Source organism: Gopherus evgoodei, chromosome 10 (assembly GCF_007399415.2).
Source record: "Gopherus evgoodei ecotype Sinaloan lineage chromosome 10, rGopEvg1_v1.p, whole genome shotgun sequence".
NCBI classification, from domain to species: domain Eukaryota; kingdom Metazoa; phylum Chordata; order Testudines; family Testudinidae; genus Gopherus; species Gopherus evgoodei.
Genome location: NC_044331.1, coordinates 86,336,664 through 86,352,199, shown reverse-complemented (window position 1 = coordinate 86,352,199; position 15,536 = coordinate 86,336,664). Strand labels below are relative to the sequence as shown.

Sequence of the window (15,536 nt, the reverse complement as noted above, 5' to 3'; positions counted from 1 at the left end):
GGGGGAAGAGCAGGAGGAGGAGGAAGAAGAGGACGACCTTGCAGAGAGCACACAGCACTCTGTTAGCCTCAACAGCCAGGAGCTTTTTGTGACCCCGACGGAATTACCCTCCCAAGCCACTAGCCCAGACAGTGAAGCCATGGAAGTGACCTCTGGTGAATGTACCTTTGTAAATATAAAACATGGTTTAAAAGCAAGCGTTTTTTAATGATTGATTTGCCATGAGGGCTTGGGATGCATTCACAGCCAGTAAAGTTACTGCAAAAGTTTGTTAACGTGTCTGGGGATGGAGCGGAAATCCTCCAGGGACATCTCCATGAAGCGCTCCTGGAGGTACTCCAAAAGCCTTTGCAGAAGGTTTCTGGGCAAGGCAGCCTTGTTCCGTCCACCATGGTAGGACACTTTATCACGCCATGCATGTAGCAGGCAAGTAATCGGGTATCATTGCATGACAAAGCCTAGCTGCGAATGGTCCCGGTGATTGCTGGCATTCAAGAAAAATCCGTTCTTTATCTCGCTCTCTTATCCTCAGCAGAGTGATATCGTTCATGGTAACCTGGCTGAAATTCAGGAATTTAATTAAGAGGACAGAGCTGGCCATTTTCCTCCTGGGCTGTTGCTTAAAAGAAATCCTTCCTTGCACGTAGCCAAGCTGGGGGAGGGCAGGAAGGATAGCACTGAGCTTTTTTGCGTTTGGCTAGCAGGAATCTTCCCAGCTACCGGCCACGCGGTGGGCGGGGAAAGGGGGGTGATTAGCAGTGATCTTCCATGATACCAGCCATGCGGTGGGGGGAGGGGTAAAGCAATCATCCTAGAGAATTGGATGGGGGAGGGGATTGGCTTCTGCTGCTGCATGTTAACAGGAAAGAAGCATCAGAGGGCACTGTGTATCTGAAGGCTGGAGAAGCCGAAAGACAATGGCTTACCATGGCCGCATGCAAGCTGAATTCTGATGCCCAGACCTGTGTCTGTGAGACCTGTAACACCAGAGCGGCAGGCACTCAATATTAAGATGCAAAATGCAACCTTGTAGTGAAATCACATGTGCTATGTAAGGTGAATAGTGTTGTTCACTATGAAAGAGTATAACCATTGTTCTGTAAAACGTATCTTTTTAAATACTTTTCTCCCTTTTTTCCCTCCCTCATGCAGCTGCACATTTTTCAAGCCTCCCTACTCCATCCCGAAAGCTATCTCAGATAAGGCGGAGGAAAAAGAAGATGCAAGACAAAATGTTCTTGGAAATCATGAAAGTAACCCACAATGAAAGAGCTCATCTGAATGAGTGGAAGGATGTGGTATCAAATTACAGGAAAGATGCCAGTGAACGTGAGGACGGGAGGGACGCTTGAGATGAGAGGTGGTGGCAGGAAGATCAGAGGTGTAGGCAGGAAGATCGCTTCTCCACTGTGAGGGCTGCTCTCATCTTCGTATTATGGCGTTTCAGGGCAGGGGAAAGCAAGTCACAAAGTTCCATGAAAGTGCCCTTACGCATACGAAAGTTTCGCAGCCACTGGGAATCGTCCCACACCTGCAAAACTATGCGGTCCCACCAGTCTGTGCTTGTTTCCCGGGCCCAAAATCGGCGTTCAATGGCTAGAACCTGCCCCATTACCAGCAGGATCTCCAAAGCGCAGGGGTCCGCGTTTTGAGAGAATTCTGTGTCCGTGTCCTCATCACTCTCGTTGCCGCGCTGCCGTAGCCGCCACCTCCTCCTCGCCTGGCTTTGCAGGTCCCGGTTCAGCATAGACTGCATGAGAATGCGCGAGGTGTTTACAACGTCCACGATTGCAGTATTGATCTGAACAGGGTCCATGCTTGCTGTGCTATGGCGTTTGCAGAGTTCACCCAGGAAAAAAGGCGCAAAATGGTTGTCTGCTGCTTTCACGGAGGGAGGGGTGAGGCTGTACCCAGAACCACCCGCGACACTGTTTTTGCCCCATCAGGCACTGGGCTGTCAACCCAGAATTCCAAGGCGCGGGGGAGACTGCGGGAACTATGGGATAGCTACGGGATAGCTACCCACAGTGCAACACTCCAGAAATCGACGCTAGCCTCGGACCATGGACGCACACCATCGAATTAATGTGCTTAGTGTGGCTGCGTGCACTCGACTTTATACAATCTGTTTTACAAAACCGGTTTATGTAAAATCGGAATAACCCCGTAGTGTAAACGTACCCTAAGAGGGACAGAAGTGGAAGTCTGTATAAAGCACAATGGTAGATTTTCTGCCTATGAGCTTGCTTTCCAAAGGAATTAAGTATTTCACATACTATTTAAAATGTTTTTAACTACTTTCAGTGTTTAGTGTGCATTCAGTTTTTTTTTTATTAATAGACAGCATGACGTACCGTTCACTGGAAAGCGACTAATAAAGATTTCTTTTTAAATGTTCAGACTTTCATAAAGAGTTTTTCATGCAATAGCCATAAAATTCCACTTGCAAAATGTTTTTTAAACAGTACTGAAAATAGAGGAATGTGAGAAATGTCTGCTTGGTTCTCTCTACTCCAAAAATGTGTTTGGTATCAAGTGTTTGTCTAATGCACAGGTCGGCAACCTATGGCACTCATGCCAAAGGTGGCATGTGAGCCAATTTTTGATGGCACGCAAGGCGGGCTGAGCTGCTTGGTCCGCCGCCGCTCTGGGGTTCCCACTGCTGGGGTTCCCAGCCCTTGCCAGCTGGGGTTCCGCCGCCGGTCCCACTCAATACCTGCTGCTGGCCTAGAGGAAGGAACTCTAGGCTGGCAGCGGGCTGTGACCCCAGCTGGCAGGAGCCGGCAGCCGAAACCCCAGAGCTGCGACAGGCTGAGCCGCTCAGTCCGTCACCACTCTGGGGTTTCCACCCCCAGCTCCTGCTAGCTGGGGTCCCACCACCAGTCCCACTCAGTGCCCGCTGCTGGCCTGGGGTTTCTTCCCAGAGGCTGCAGCGGGCTGAGACCCGGCTGGCAGGAGCCGGCGGCTGAAACCCCAGAGCAGGGGTGGGCGGAGACACTCAGCCCACCGCCAAAACCCCAGAGCTGGGAAGGCTGACCCGCTTATCCCGCCGCCACTCGGGGGTTCTGGCTGCTGGCCCCTTGCCAGCTGGGGTCCCCGCCGCAGCCCCACTCACCTTGCTTCTGGTTGGAGTTCCAGCGCAGGGCCCCTGCCAGACAGGGTCCAGGCCTCCAGCCCTGCTCAGCCCTACCAGCCGCCAGCTCCACTCACCTCAGCTTCCGATCTGGGGTTCTAGATGGTTAACAACTCAGAAGCCCGTGTGCAGCTTAAAGTATCCAAATATGTGCCACCAGACATTGGAAAACTCAGCAAGGAAAAGCAAGGGCAAGGATCACACTACACTAATAAGATCTACATTTTAATTTAAATTTAAAATAAAGCTTCTGAAACATTTTAAAAACCTTGTTTACTTTATATATAACAATAGTTTGATTATATATTATAGACTTATAGAGAGACCTTCTAAAAACCCTTAAAATGTATTACCCGGTATGCAAAGCCTTAAATTAAAGTGTATACATGAAGACTCGGCACACCACTGCTGAAAGGTTGCCGACCCCTGATCTAATGACTATTTTGAATGTGGGGACTAAGCATCTTTTCATAGAACAAAAGTGTCACTTAAGATTTCTTGAATAATAAACACGTACATAAGGCTGTGACACTGGCCCTAAACCATGGTGGATTTAATTTAAGTTATAAATTAAATCACTAGTCAGGAAGACTTGATTTAATCATGGTTTTCTAGATAAAAGTGCATTCTTGTTGGTTGTTATAGCCTTAATACATATTCTTCACAACTCAGAGTTAGATGTTGAATTTCTACACACTATACTTTTTTAAAGAGTGATTTATTTAGACAACTTTTAAGAGTAGTTTTACAGCTATATCAGAAAATGAATGTGTGACATTCTATACCTTAGTGGAGTGTACCCCATAGTCTTCATTTTCATATAATTGTGATCTTACATATAAAGCATGCCATGTAAGGTATCGGAGAAAGGTTATTCTCTGCTGAAAGTCATTTCTGTATGCATATATGACACTAAAACATGCTGTAACTTGGGAAAGCAAAGTAACCAACACCCAGGTGGCGTGTGAACTAGCCCATCTCCAGCCATTGAGCTAAAATGCAAGCACTCACCTGCATCAGGCCACACCAGGTCCTTACCTTTGCTTTTAGAAACTCAGCAATACCACTCAGACATCCCTGGACTTGTGTTTTAAAAGCACATGAAATGATCATATAAAAGGGACAGTATGGTGCGTAGCAAACCCTTTTGCCATCTATCTCGCAACCAAGACACAGAGAAGAGGATAATACTACGGGCTTGTCTATACTTGCACATTATAGTGCAATAAAGCCTCCCAGAGCACTCTACCTTACTCCCGGTCCACACTAGCAATGCAGGGAGAGCGCGCTTATTCCCTGGCTAGAGCGGTCTTGGTACTGCACCTCACGGGAGGATTAACAGCTGTTGCATATTGGGTGAGACGCTACAGCTCCAGTGTAAATTAGGAGTAACGTTATTACACACTGACTGACCTCCAGAAACAGGGCCAACTCCATGCAGCAGCGAAGGAAGCAGGTGCCTGGGGTGGCCAACAGAAGGGGGCAGCATGCTGTCATTGGGGACGGCACTTCTGGGGCTTCAGTGGCGGGTCCTTCAGTCCCGCTCTTCCTCTTTGGTGGCACTTCGGCGGCAGCTCAACCATATGGGTTTTTCTTTTTATTCTTTTTTTTTTTTCCTTTGCAGCTTGGGGCAGCAAAACAGCTGGAGCCGGCCCTGTCCAGAAATGCCCCATAATCCTCTTAACTGAAGTGGTCTCTCTTGTCTTTGTTGTGAACTCGGGATGTGGACATGCCCTTTTAAAGCTCCGAGAGCGGCTGTTTAGCTCGTCCGAGAAAAAAACAAACAGCTACTGTTTGCTTTGAGTGAGCGAGAGGTGGGGGAAGAGGAGAGGATGTCTTGAATTTACAAGATAGCATGCTGACATATTCTTAGCACCCCAAAAACCCACTCTCTCCCCCCACACTCCACCCCACTCCCATTTGAAGCCTCTTGAATGCTGGAATAGCAGCCCATAATGCACCGCTCCCAGTGCAGCGGCAAGTGCTACAAATGTGGCCCCACCAGTGCACTTTCAGCTCTCAGTGTGGACAGACTAGCACGCTTTCCCTCAGGCGCTCTCTGAGGGCTGGTTTAACATAAAGCACTCTACAGCTGCAAGTGTAGCCATCCCAACTGATAGCTGTTAGCCTGTTGGTGATCTCCTTTTCACACTTTGGCAACATATGTAAACCTTGTTATATCCATAATGTCTTATTGAATTGAGTATGGAAGGAGCTAAGTATTTTTTTTCTCATAGGCTTTTACCCCATTAATGTGTTTGTTTATATTGTAGTAGTGATGAATCTGCTCATTGCATAAGGGTGTCTGGTAAATGTGCGTCACTGACACAACCTTCTTTCTCTGGTCTCTACATCTGGGCAGAATTGGCATACATAGACAAAGGAGATATGATGTTTCCAAAGGCACCAAGATCTCTGCTTAATCCTTCTTGAAGGCTCCTTATGCTTTTCTTGAGCACTCTACCCAGTATGGGGGTTTCTTTGCATGTTCCTTGATGAAGAGCTCATTGAACAGAACTGCTCGTCCAGTATTGCCACAGTTGATTCCAGCTGCATGTTCAGCACAAACCAAAGTGAGGCTGGCAGTCTGATGGCTTCACAATGCTGTTTGTATAAACCTGACACAAAAGTCTGGATTCGATAAAATATGTGTCCCTTGCCTCCTTCCACTGGGTTTCAAACAGAGCAAGCTTATTTATCTTCAAGGCATGCTGAAAAGCTTCTCTTTTTATCTAGGTTTACGGAGACTCTGAGTGAGGCCAGGTCCACACTACAGCGTTAAATCGATTTAAACAGCGTTAAATCGATTTAATGCTGTACCCGTCCACACTACAAGGCACTTAAAATCGATTTTAAGGGGTCTTAAAATTGATTTCTATACTCCAGCTAAACAAAAGGAGTAACCCTAAAATTGATATTACTAAATCGATTTAGGGTTAGTGTGGACGGAAATCGAAGTTATTGGTCCCATTCTTTTACTGAGCTACCCAGAGTGCACCGCTCTGGAAATCGATGGTAGCCTGGGACCATGGACGCACACCACCAAAGTAATGTGCCCTAGTGTGGACGTGTAAAATCGATTTTATAAAATCTGTTTTATAAAATCGATTTTATTAATTTCGATTTTACTCTGTAGTGTGGACGTGGCCTGAGATAACCATGGCTAGGTGTATGTTTTTGGGAGTTCCCTGCTTTTATAATAAAACATGCTTTTCCATCAGAGGAGAGGATGTGAGAACAAACAGCACATCACAGATATGTAGTCACATTGCTTAATGCACTACTCCAAAGCACTCAAATACTGCCATGGTTAGCCGAGTATATGTTTTTTTATTAAATTCTATTCCATATATCTTTAAAATTATATTAAAATGTCCATTTAGATAGAGAAGAGGTTGTGGCATGTTTTTTGGCTTGTATATAAAAATGGTGGAAATCTAGTTCATGCAAATGTGTACTTTGATTAAATGATCTTGAGCAGAAAACTGTCATGTGAGATGTGGCTGACACTAGTTCCAGGTGTGTAATTTGAACTAGGTCCATGATTAGTGCCTGGTAAATTCATTATCTTGCTTCCTGGAAAGTAGATGCCTCATAAGCATATTATCCAGCAATGCACATGCACTGTGAGCTCATGACTTGCTCCTATTAATACCAATACAGCAAAATCCATAGGGCTTGGGTCCTTATTGTGCTGGGCCTTGTACAAAGCTGCAGTGAAAGACAGGCAAGGCCCCCAAAGTGTTTACAAACTAATTCAAGACATAACAAGGAGATGAGAGAGGCATGCAACAGCAATGGTGGAGGATTTCAAGAGTAATAGGAATGCATAATAGACTATGCATAATTGTCAGGTTTCAATTATCCACCTCCTCCCATGAGTAGTATTAGCATTAGGTCACTGATAAAAATTCTAGTAGAATTCTTTGAGGGGGTCCACGAATATGGACAAGGGTGATCCAGTGGGGACCGTGACTCAGAAAGCCTTTTAAAAGGTCCCTCACCAAAGGCTCTTAAACAAAGCAAGCAGTCATGGCATAAGAGAGAAAGTCTTATCATGGATCAGTAACTGTTTAAAAGACAGGAAACAAAGGGTAGGAATAAATGGTCTATTTTCAGAATGGAGAGAGGTAAATGGTGGTGTCCCCCAGGGGCCTGTACTGGGACCAGGGCTGTTCAACATAGTCATAAATGATCTGGAAAATGAGGTAAACAATGAGATGGCAAAATTTGCAGACAGTACAAAATTACTCAAGATAGTTAAGTCCAAAGCAGACTGCAAAGAGTTACAGAGATCTCACAAAACTGGGTGACTGGGCAACAAAATGGTAAATTCAAACAAAATTAAATGTTGATGAATGCAAAGTAATGCAGACTGGAAAACATTTCCTACTATACATACAAAATGATGGGGTCTAAATTAGCTGTTACTGCTCAAGAAAAATCTTGGAGTCATGGTGGATAGTTCTCTGAAAACATTCATTCAACATATAGCAGCAGTCAAAAAAGCTAACACTGTTAGGAACCCTTCGGAAAGGGATAGATAGTAAGACAGAGAATATCACAATGCCCCTACATAAATCTATGGTATACCCACATCTTGAATACTGTTCTGGTTGCCACATCTCAAATATATGTATATGTATTAGAATTAGAAGAGGTACAGAGAAGAGCAACAAAGATTACTAGGGGTATGGAATAGCTGCCATAGCATAGAATCTTATGACTGGAAGGGACCTCGAGGTTATCCAGTCCTGTCCCTTGCGTTCATGGAAGGACTAAGTATTATGTAGATAGTCTCTGACTGGTGTTAGTCTAACCTGCTCTTAAAGATCTTGAATGATGGAGATCCCACAACCTCCCTGGGCAATTTATTCCAGTGCTTAACCACCTTGACAAGAAGTTTGTCCTAATTTCCAATTTAAACCTCCCTAGTTACAGTTTAAGCCCATTGCTTCTTGTCCTATCCTCAGAGGTTAAGGAAAACAATTTTTCACCCTCTTCCTTCTAACAACCTTTTATGTACTTGAAAACTATTATGTCCCCTCTCAGCCTTCTCCAGACTAAAACAAACCTAATGTTTTTCAATCTTCCCACATCGGCTATGTTTTCTAGACCTTTAATCATTTTTTTCCCTCTTCTCTTGACTTTCTCCAATTTATCCACATCTTTCCTGAATGTGGCACCCAGAACTGGACACAATATTCCAGCTGACGTCTAATCAGTGTGAAGTAAAGCAAAATTACTACTTCTTGTGTCTTACAATACTCCTGCTAATACATCCTGGAATTATGTTTGCACTTTTTTTTTTTTTTTTGCAAGTCTTACACTGTGGATTCATATTTAGCTTGTGATCCACAATGACCCCCCCCCCGGATCCCTTTCTGCAGTACTCCTTCCTAGGCATTCATTTCCCATTTTGTAAAGAGATGACTAAGGAAGGATATGATAGAAGTCTATAAAATGATGACTGCTGTGCAGGAAGTAAATAAGGAAGTATTATTTACTCCTTCACATAACACCAAAACCAGGGTCACCTAATGACATTAATACGCAGCAGGTTTAAAACAAACAAAAGGAAGTACTTTTTCACACAACAGACAACCTGTGGAACTCAGTGCCAGGGGATGTTGTGAAGGCCAAAACTACAACTGGGTTCAAAAAAGAAGTAAGTTCATGGAAGATAGCCATTGATGGGCCTATTAGCATTAGCAGGGATGCAACCCTATGCTCCGGGTGTCCCTAGCCTCTCACTGCCAGAAGCTGGGAGTGAACGATGGGATAGATCACTCAATGATTGCCTATTCTGTTCTTTCCCTCTGAAGCACCTGGCATTGGCCACTGTCAAAAGACAGGCTACTGGACTAGATGGACTGTTGGTCTGACCCAGTATGGCTGCTGTTACGTTCTAAAAAGGTAAAGTTCTGAATTAGAAGTGCAGCTCCTTTGTTCAGCTCTAAGGGATCACTGATGGGGATATACAGGTAAGCTTCTGCCTAACTGATATCAGAAAGATTCTTAGGGACAGTGTAGCTAAGATTTATGATAGTCTTCATCCTACACTTAGATGTCTTCATGGAGTTACTGGTTTCAGAAGGGCAACTTGCCTTTACTACCACACACCTTCCGCATAGATCAGCTGAATTTGGTTAAATTTGGCTTCTAAGGGAGGGGAGAAAACTTCACACCATGGTAATAGGTTGTACTCATGATGCTACCATAACTATCTCAGTTGAGGAAAATTGTTGGTGCTAAAATGAAGATTTGAGACTCAGTAGAATCTACTGTAGATTAGCATAGTGGTTCTCAAACTTCTGTACTAGTGACTCCCTTTCACACAGCAAAGCCTCTGAGTGCGACCCCCCTTATAAATTAAAAATAAACACTATTATAAATGCTGGAGGTGAAGTGGGGTTTGGGATGGAGGCTGACAACTCGTGACTCCCCCTGTAATAACCTCATGACTCCCATAGGGGTCATGACTCCCAATTTGAGAACACCTGAATTAGGTGGTCAGGGTTAGCTAACACAGCAAGGGAAGGTATTGTAATAATTATTTAAGTACAAATTATGTCCTTGCTGCTGGACAACTTGCTAGTACAACATTCCACAACTTTGTTAGAAGAATCCATACATTTATTCTTTATAATATACAGAATAGAGATACACTCCTTAAACATTATTGGTCTTCTGTAAAAAAAAACATTCGATTTTCATTTTTCATCCATAAGAATCCCAAGGTGTAAGCACCTCTCAAATGCAACCAATCCTAGTGTGGGAGAACTGCAGTTGCAGATGATACACACCACAGAGGGAAGGAACATTTTTGCCTAAGCCAAAAGAGAAAAGGCTTACTCTTTAAATTGGGAAGGTGATTTTACTGTTCATGCAGTGCAGACTCTATCTCAGTTTGCAAGATCTTGTCTGAAAAGTAGTGTAATTATTTTGCATTCACATCTGACATTATGCACTGGGTATGCTGAATGGATCACTTAGATTTCCTTGATTTGAAATCTATTACAATGTACGTTTGGAGTAGTAAATGCAAAATGCACACAAAAATGATAGTGTTTGTGATAGTATCCCAACATGTGACTAGAAGGATCAGGAGCAAGCTGTGGATGGCTGGAAAGAAAAGTCAGGGAAGGGGGGCAGCACTATGGGTAAAAAGTCCTGAGCCAACACCAAAGCTGAGGTAGGAAAGAACTTGTGAGAGAGCATCACGGCCACCTGAGGCAAACCAGAAGGTTAGGAGGAAAGTACCCTACTTACAAATGGTCGTTCTGTTAGTCTTAACTTTTAGTAAACTGTGTGATGGTTGTCTTAAACAAGAATTTGCAGCAGAGATGGGTAAGAGGTGAATATTAGTTGCTAGTGTGGAAACAGGTGTTAAAGGAATAACTATTTACACCTTACAGCTTTAATGTGGAGTAATTTCTCTAGTCTTTATGCAGTCATTTCCTTCTATCTTTTTCAATACAGCGTACTCCCAATTATCTGAATAGCATGAGGGACACAGATTTGGTTCAGATAATCAAGAGGCCATTCAGCAGCAGAGTGGCCTCCACAGTCAGAGGCTTGTCATCCTCTTCACAGTCCTGGCCAGGGGTCTCTGCTGTGCCCCACTCACTTACTCCTGTGACAGTAATGTTGCAGACTCCCTGTGCAGCCACATGGCAAGTGACACCCAATTCCCTGCAGGCGCAAGGAAGACTGTGGTCCTGGCAGGGCAGAACAGAGTCTGCCCTACCAGGACCATAGCCTTCCCACTGCACCTTGTGCCTGCAGGGATCGGGTGTCACCAGCACTGTGGCAGCATAGGGAGCCCTCTGCAGCTCTGCTGTCTTAGCCCCATTCACTCCCATGACAGCGGTGCTGCAGAGGGCTCATTCAGCAGCAGGATGGTCTTCTCTGCAGCCGGGGGCTCATCCTTCTTGCAGTCCTGGCTAGTAGTGTCTGCTCTATTACCCAAACCTCCACATTATCTGAATCCCTTCCTTATCCTCCAGCATAAGATACATGCTGCAGAGAGCACGTATCTCATGCTAGGGGACAAGGAAGGGATCTGGATAATGCAGAGGTTTGGATAATCGAGTTTTGGATAAATAGGAGTATATTGTATATAATCTACCTGAAAGACTAGAAGGTAGATTTTGCTTTTTGCTCACACGTTCATCTCTGGCTAAAGGTTCCACATCACTCCATCCTTCTAGCCTCATCAGTGCTGCTACAGGATTAGCAAGTACAGTGTGAACTACTCCTTCCCAAAGGCAAATAAACTGCCCCTGCTATCAGTGGTTAAGAAGTTTAGTAATCCATCCAAACTTGAGGACAAAACTGTTCCCCCCACATCAGGCAGAAATACAGATGCTGGGTATACAACCAATCACCTTTCACTCTAATTAGTGCAATAATTGATCAAAGCAAAGAGCACAGAACTGAGATTGGAGAAGTAGAGTCTGCAGACCCAATGGTTGGTAACAGTTTCAGCAAAGAGAATTTTTACAACTTAAACATCCTTGTAACCTGAACGACAACAGCTGTCTTCAATGGCAGAATTTAACTCAAACATTCTCTTCCTGTTGCCTTAGGGCAAGAATATAGAGCATTAGAAATATTCACAAAGCGTTGTTAAATTATCTTAGTACTATGATATACATCCAATTTGCTCAATAGTTTAATCTATATGAACTTGATATTTATCAGCCAGACAAATTTCTTTAAAAGGTGTCATTCCAAATGCCTGTGTCTTCCCGTAGGTGTTCATTAGCCTTTGAACCATTCAGAACACTTGGCTTTGCAGTAACCACTTTATGAATGATGTGTTCAGCACTTGTATTTTCAGCTGAAATATTTAATTGTAAAATGTTAGTTATTTCTTAACTTTTCATAATAAAAGCTGCAATTCACATGATTTTACTTAGTCACAATAAGTCACAGGATACTGTTGACTTACAAAAACAATGAGGAGTCTGGTGGCACCTTAAAGATTAACAGATTTATTTAGGCATAACCTTTCGTGGGTAAAAAACACATTTCTTCAGATGCATGGAGTGAAAATTACAGATACAGACAAATATATATTGGCACCAATATCAATTCCAAGAGAGGGAAAATTGCCTTTGTAGTGAGCCAGCCACTCCTTTAACACCATCAATTTGGACTTGTAAAAGCAGCAAAGAATCCTGTGGCACCTTATAGACTAACAGACGTTTTGGAGCATGAGCTTTCGTGGGTGAATACCCACTTCCTCAGATGCATGTAATGGAAATATCCAGGGGCAGGTATATATATGTGTGCTAGCAAGCAAGCTAGAGATAACGAGGTCAGTTCAATCAGGGAGGATGAGGCCCTGTTCTAGCAGTTGAGGTGTGAAAACCAAGAGAGGAGAAACTGGTTCTGTAATTGGCAAGCCATTCACAGTCTTTGTTCAATCCTGAGCTGATGGTGTCAAATTTGCAGATGAACTGAAGCTCAGCAGTTTCTCTTTGAAGTCTGGTCCTGAAGTTTTTTTGCTGCAGGATGGCCACCTTAAGGTCTGCTATAGTGTGGCCAGGGAGGTTGAAGTGCTCTCCTACAGGTTTTTGTATATTGCCATTCCTAATGTCTGATTTGTGTCCATTTATCCTTTTCCGTAGAGACTGTCCAGTTTGGCCGATGTACATAGCAGAGGGGCATTGCTGGCATATGATGGCGTATATTACATTGGTGGATGTGCAGGTGAATGAACCAGTGATGGTGTGGCTGATCTGGTTAGGTCCTGTGATGGTGTCGCTGGTGTAGATATGTGGGCAGAGTTGGCATCGAGGTTTGTTGCATGGATTGGTTCCTGAGCTAGAGTTATTATGGTGTGGTGTGCAGTTACTGGTGAGAATATGTTTCAGGTTGGCAGGTTGTCTGTGGGCAAGGATTGGCCTGCCACCCAAGGCCTGTGAAAGTGTGGGATCATTGTCCAGGATGGGTTGTAGATCCTTGATGATGCGTTGGAGGGGTTTTAGCTGGGGGCTGTATGTGATGGCCAGTGGAGTCCTGTTGGTTTCTCTCTTGGGTTTGTCTCGCAGTAGGAGGCTTCTGGGTACACGTCTGGCTCTGTTGATCTGTTTCCTTATTTCCTCATGCGGGTATTGTAGTTTTGAGAATGCTTGGTGGAGATTTTGTAGGTGTTGGTCTCTGTCTGAGGGGTTAGAGCAGATGCGGTTGTACCTCAGTGCTTGGCTGTAGACAATGGATCGTGTGATGTGCCCGGGATGGAAGCTGGAGGCATGAAGGTAGGCATAGCGGTCGGTGGGTTTTCGATATAACTGCACACCACACCATAATAACTCTAGCTCAGGAACCAATCCATGCAACAAACCTCGATGCCAACTCTGCCCACATATCTACACCAGCGACACCATCACAGGACCTAACCAGATCAGCCACACCATCACTGGTTCATTCACCTGCACATCCACCAATGTAATATACGCCATCATATGCCAGCAATGCCCCTCTGCTATGTACATCGGCCAAACTGGACAGTCTCTACGGAAAAGGATAAATGGACACAAATCAGACATTAGGAATGGCAATATACAAAAACCTGTAGGAGAGCACTTCAACCTCCCTGGCCACACTATAGCAGACCTTAAGGTGGCCATCCTGCAGCAAAAAAACTTCAGGACCAGACTTCAAAGAGAAACTGCTGAGCTTCAGTTCATCTGCAAATTTGACACCATCAGCTCAGGATTGAACAAAGACTGTGAATGGCTTGCCAATTACAGAACCAGTTTCTCCTCTCTTGGTTTTCACACCTCAACTGCTAGAACAGGGCCTCATCCTCCCTGATTGAACTGACCTCGTTATCTCTAGCTTGCTTGCTAGCACACATATATATACCTGCCCCTGGATATTTCCATTACATGCATCTGAGGAAGTGGGTATTCACCCACGAAAGCTCATGCTCCAAAACGTCTGTTAGTCTATAAGGTGCCACAGGATTCTTTGCTGCTTTTACAGATCCAGACTAACACGGCTACCCTCTGAAATTTGGACTTGAATAGGGACTGGGAGTGGCTGGCTCACTGAAAAAGCAATTTTCTCTCTCTTGCTATTGACACCTCCTCATCAACTATTGGGAGTGGTCCACATCCACCCTGACTGAACTGGCCTTCAACATTGTTTCTCCACTTGTAAGGTAATGCCCTTCTCTTCATGTGCCAATATATATTTATGCCTGTATCCGTAATTTTCACTCCATGCATCTGAAGAAATGGGTTTTTTACCCATGAAAGCTTGAGCCCAAATAAATCTGTTAGTCTTTAAGATGCCACCAGACTCCTCGTCGTTTTTGTGGATACAGACGAACACGGCTACCCCTCTGATGTTGAGTTACAATAAGTCATCCAATGCAAACTGTGATTTTTGCTCTTGAATATACAATTCAAATTCTGCTCTATATGGTTACACAAGTTATCCAGTCAGTGAACAGAAATCCTGTGTAATTTATGTAAATAATAGTTTAAACTGGATATTAATTAGCAAAATCTATAATCTGCATACGTTCCAACACAAGATTTTTTTCCCTGAAAAAAGTCACTCATTTCACATAATGAAAATGAAAGTTTCTCATACAGAAAAGAACTACAAAATGCAAATATATCACTTGCTCAGTTCTAGTCATTAGGTTACAGCCTAATATTTCACTGAGATGCCAATCTCTGAACACAAACTATAAAGAGGTGCACCTTAAGAAGCTAAATGCCCAAGGGGCATCACGTGGAACTTAGAGAATTAACTACACAAGGACTGGAATTTGACATGATAACTGGGGAACAAGCACTGAGAAGAATGAGGCAACTTGGTTCCTAGGAGGCAGGGTGAGACTGGAACTTGCCTGGAGTAAATCCAGACTGCTTCTTCACAGCCAGGACCCACCCTCCTGCTGTTGCTCTCTTCTTCAAACCAGGAAGTAGCATGGGACAGGTGGTGAATATCTGCAGCGGAGGCCAGTGAGGGAGAGAAACTGACCAGCAAAGAGTGGAATGAAGTATGAAGCAGGAGACTTTACACACACCAAAGGAGAACATTTCACATACTCATGGGAGCAGATTTTATCGTTGGCGTGCAGTTGGGATAAATGAGATGAAAATATTAGTCTTGAATGCTGTGGACATTAACACTTAGCACGGAGGAAGAATCAGAGACTGAAGCTCAAAGTATACCAAAATAGAAGTGGTAGCAGCTACAGTCCCATTGTAAAGGCTAGGAGTACTTGTGGCACCTTAAAGACTAACAAATTTATTTCAGCATAAGCTTTCGTGGGCTACAGCCCACTTCTTCAGATGCATAGAATGGAACACACAGACAGGAGATATTTATACATACAGAGAACATGAAAAGGTGGAAGTATGCGTACCAACAG

The 15,536-nt window shown here is 44.0% G+C and overlaps 1 protein-coding gene and 1 long non-coding RNA gene across 5 annotated transcripts in view; one reads left to right on the top strand and one right to left on the bottom strand.

The window, feature by feature from the left end:
• Nucleotides 1-15,536, top strand: part of LOC115659215 — a 29,629-nt gene that overhangs the window by 3,985 nt on the left and 10,108 nt on the right. The window lies entirely within an intron of this gene.
• GNPTG (N-acetylglucosamine-1-phosphate transferase subunit gamma) overlaps nucleotides 10,473-15,536 on the bottom strand; it is a 32,746-nt gene continuing 27,682 nt past the window's right edge. For all 4 annotated transcript variants that reach the window (XM_030579123.1, XM_030579122.1, XM_030579121.1 and 1 more), the window contains one exon: nucleotides 10,473-11,978. In XM_030579123.1, coding sequence (XP_030434983.1) covers nucleotides 11,854-11,978 — 125 coding nt within the window. In that variant the 3' untranslated portion in view covers nucleotides 10,473-11,853. The remainder of the gene's footprint in view (nucleotides 11,979-15,536) is intronic.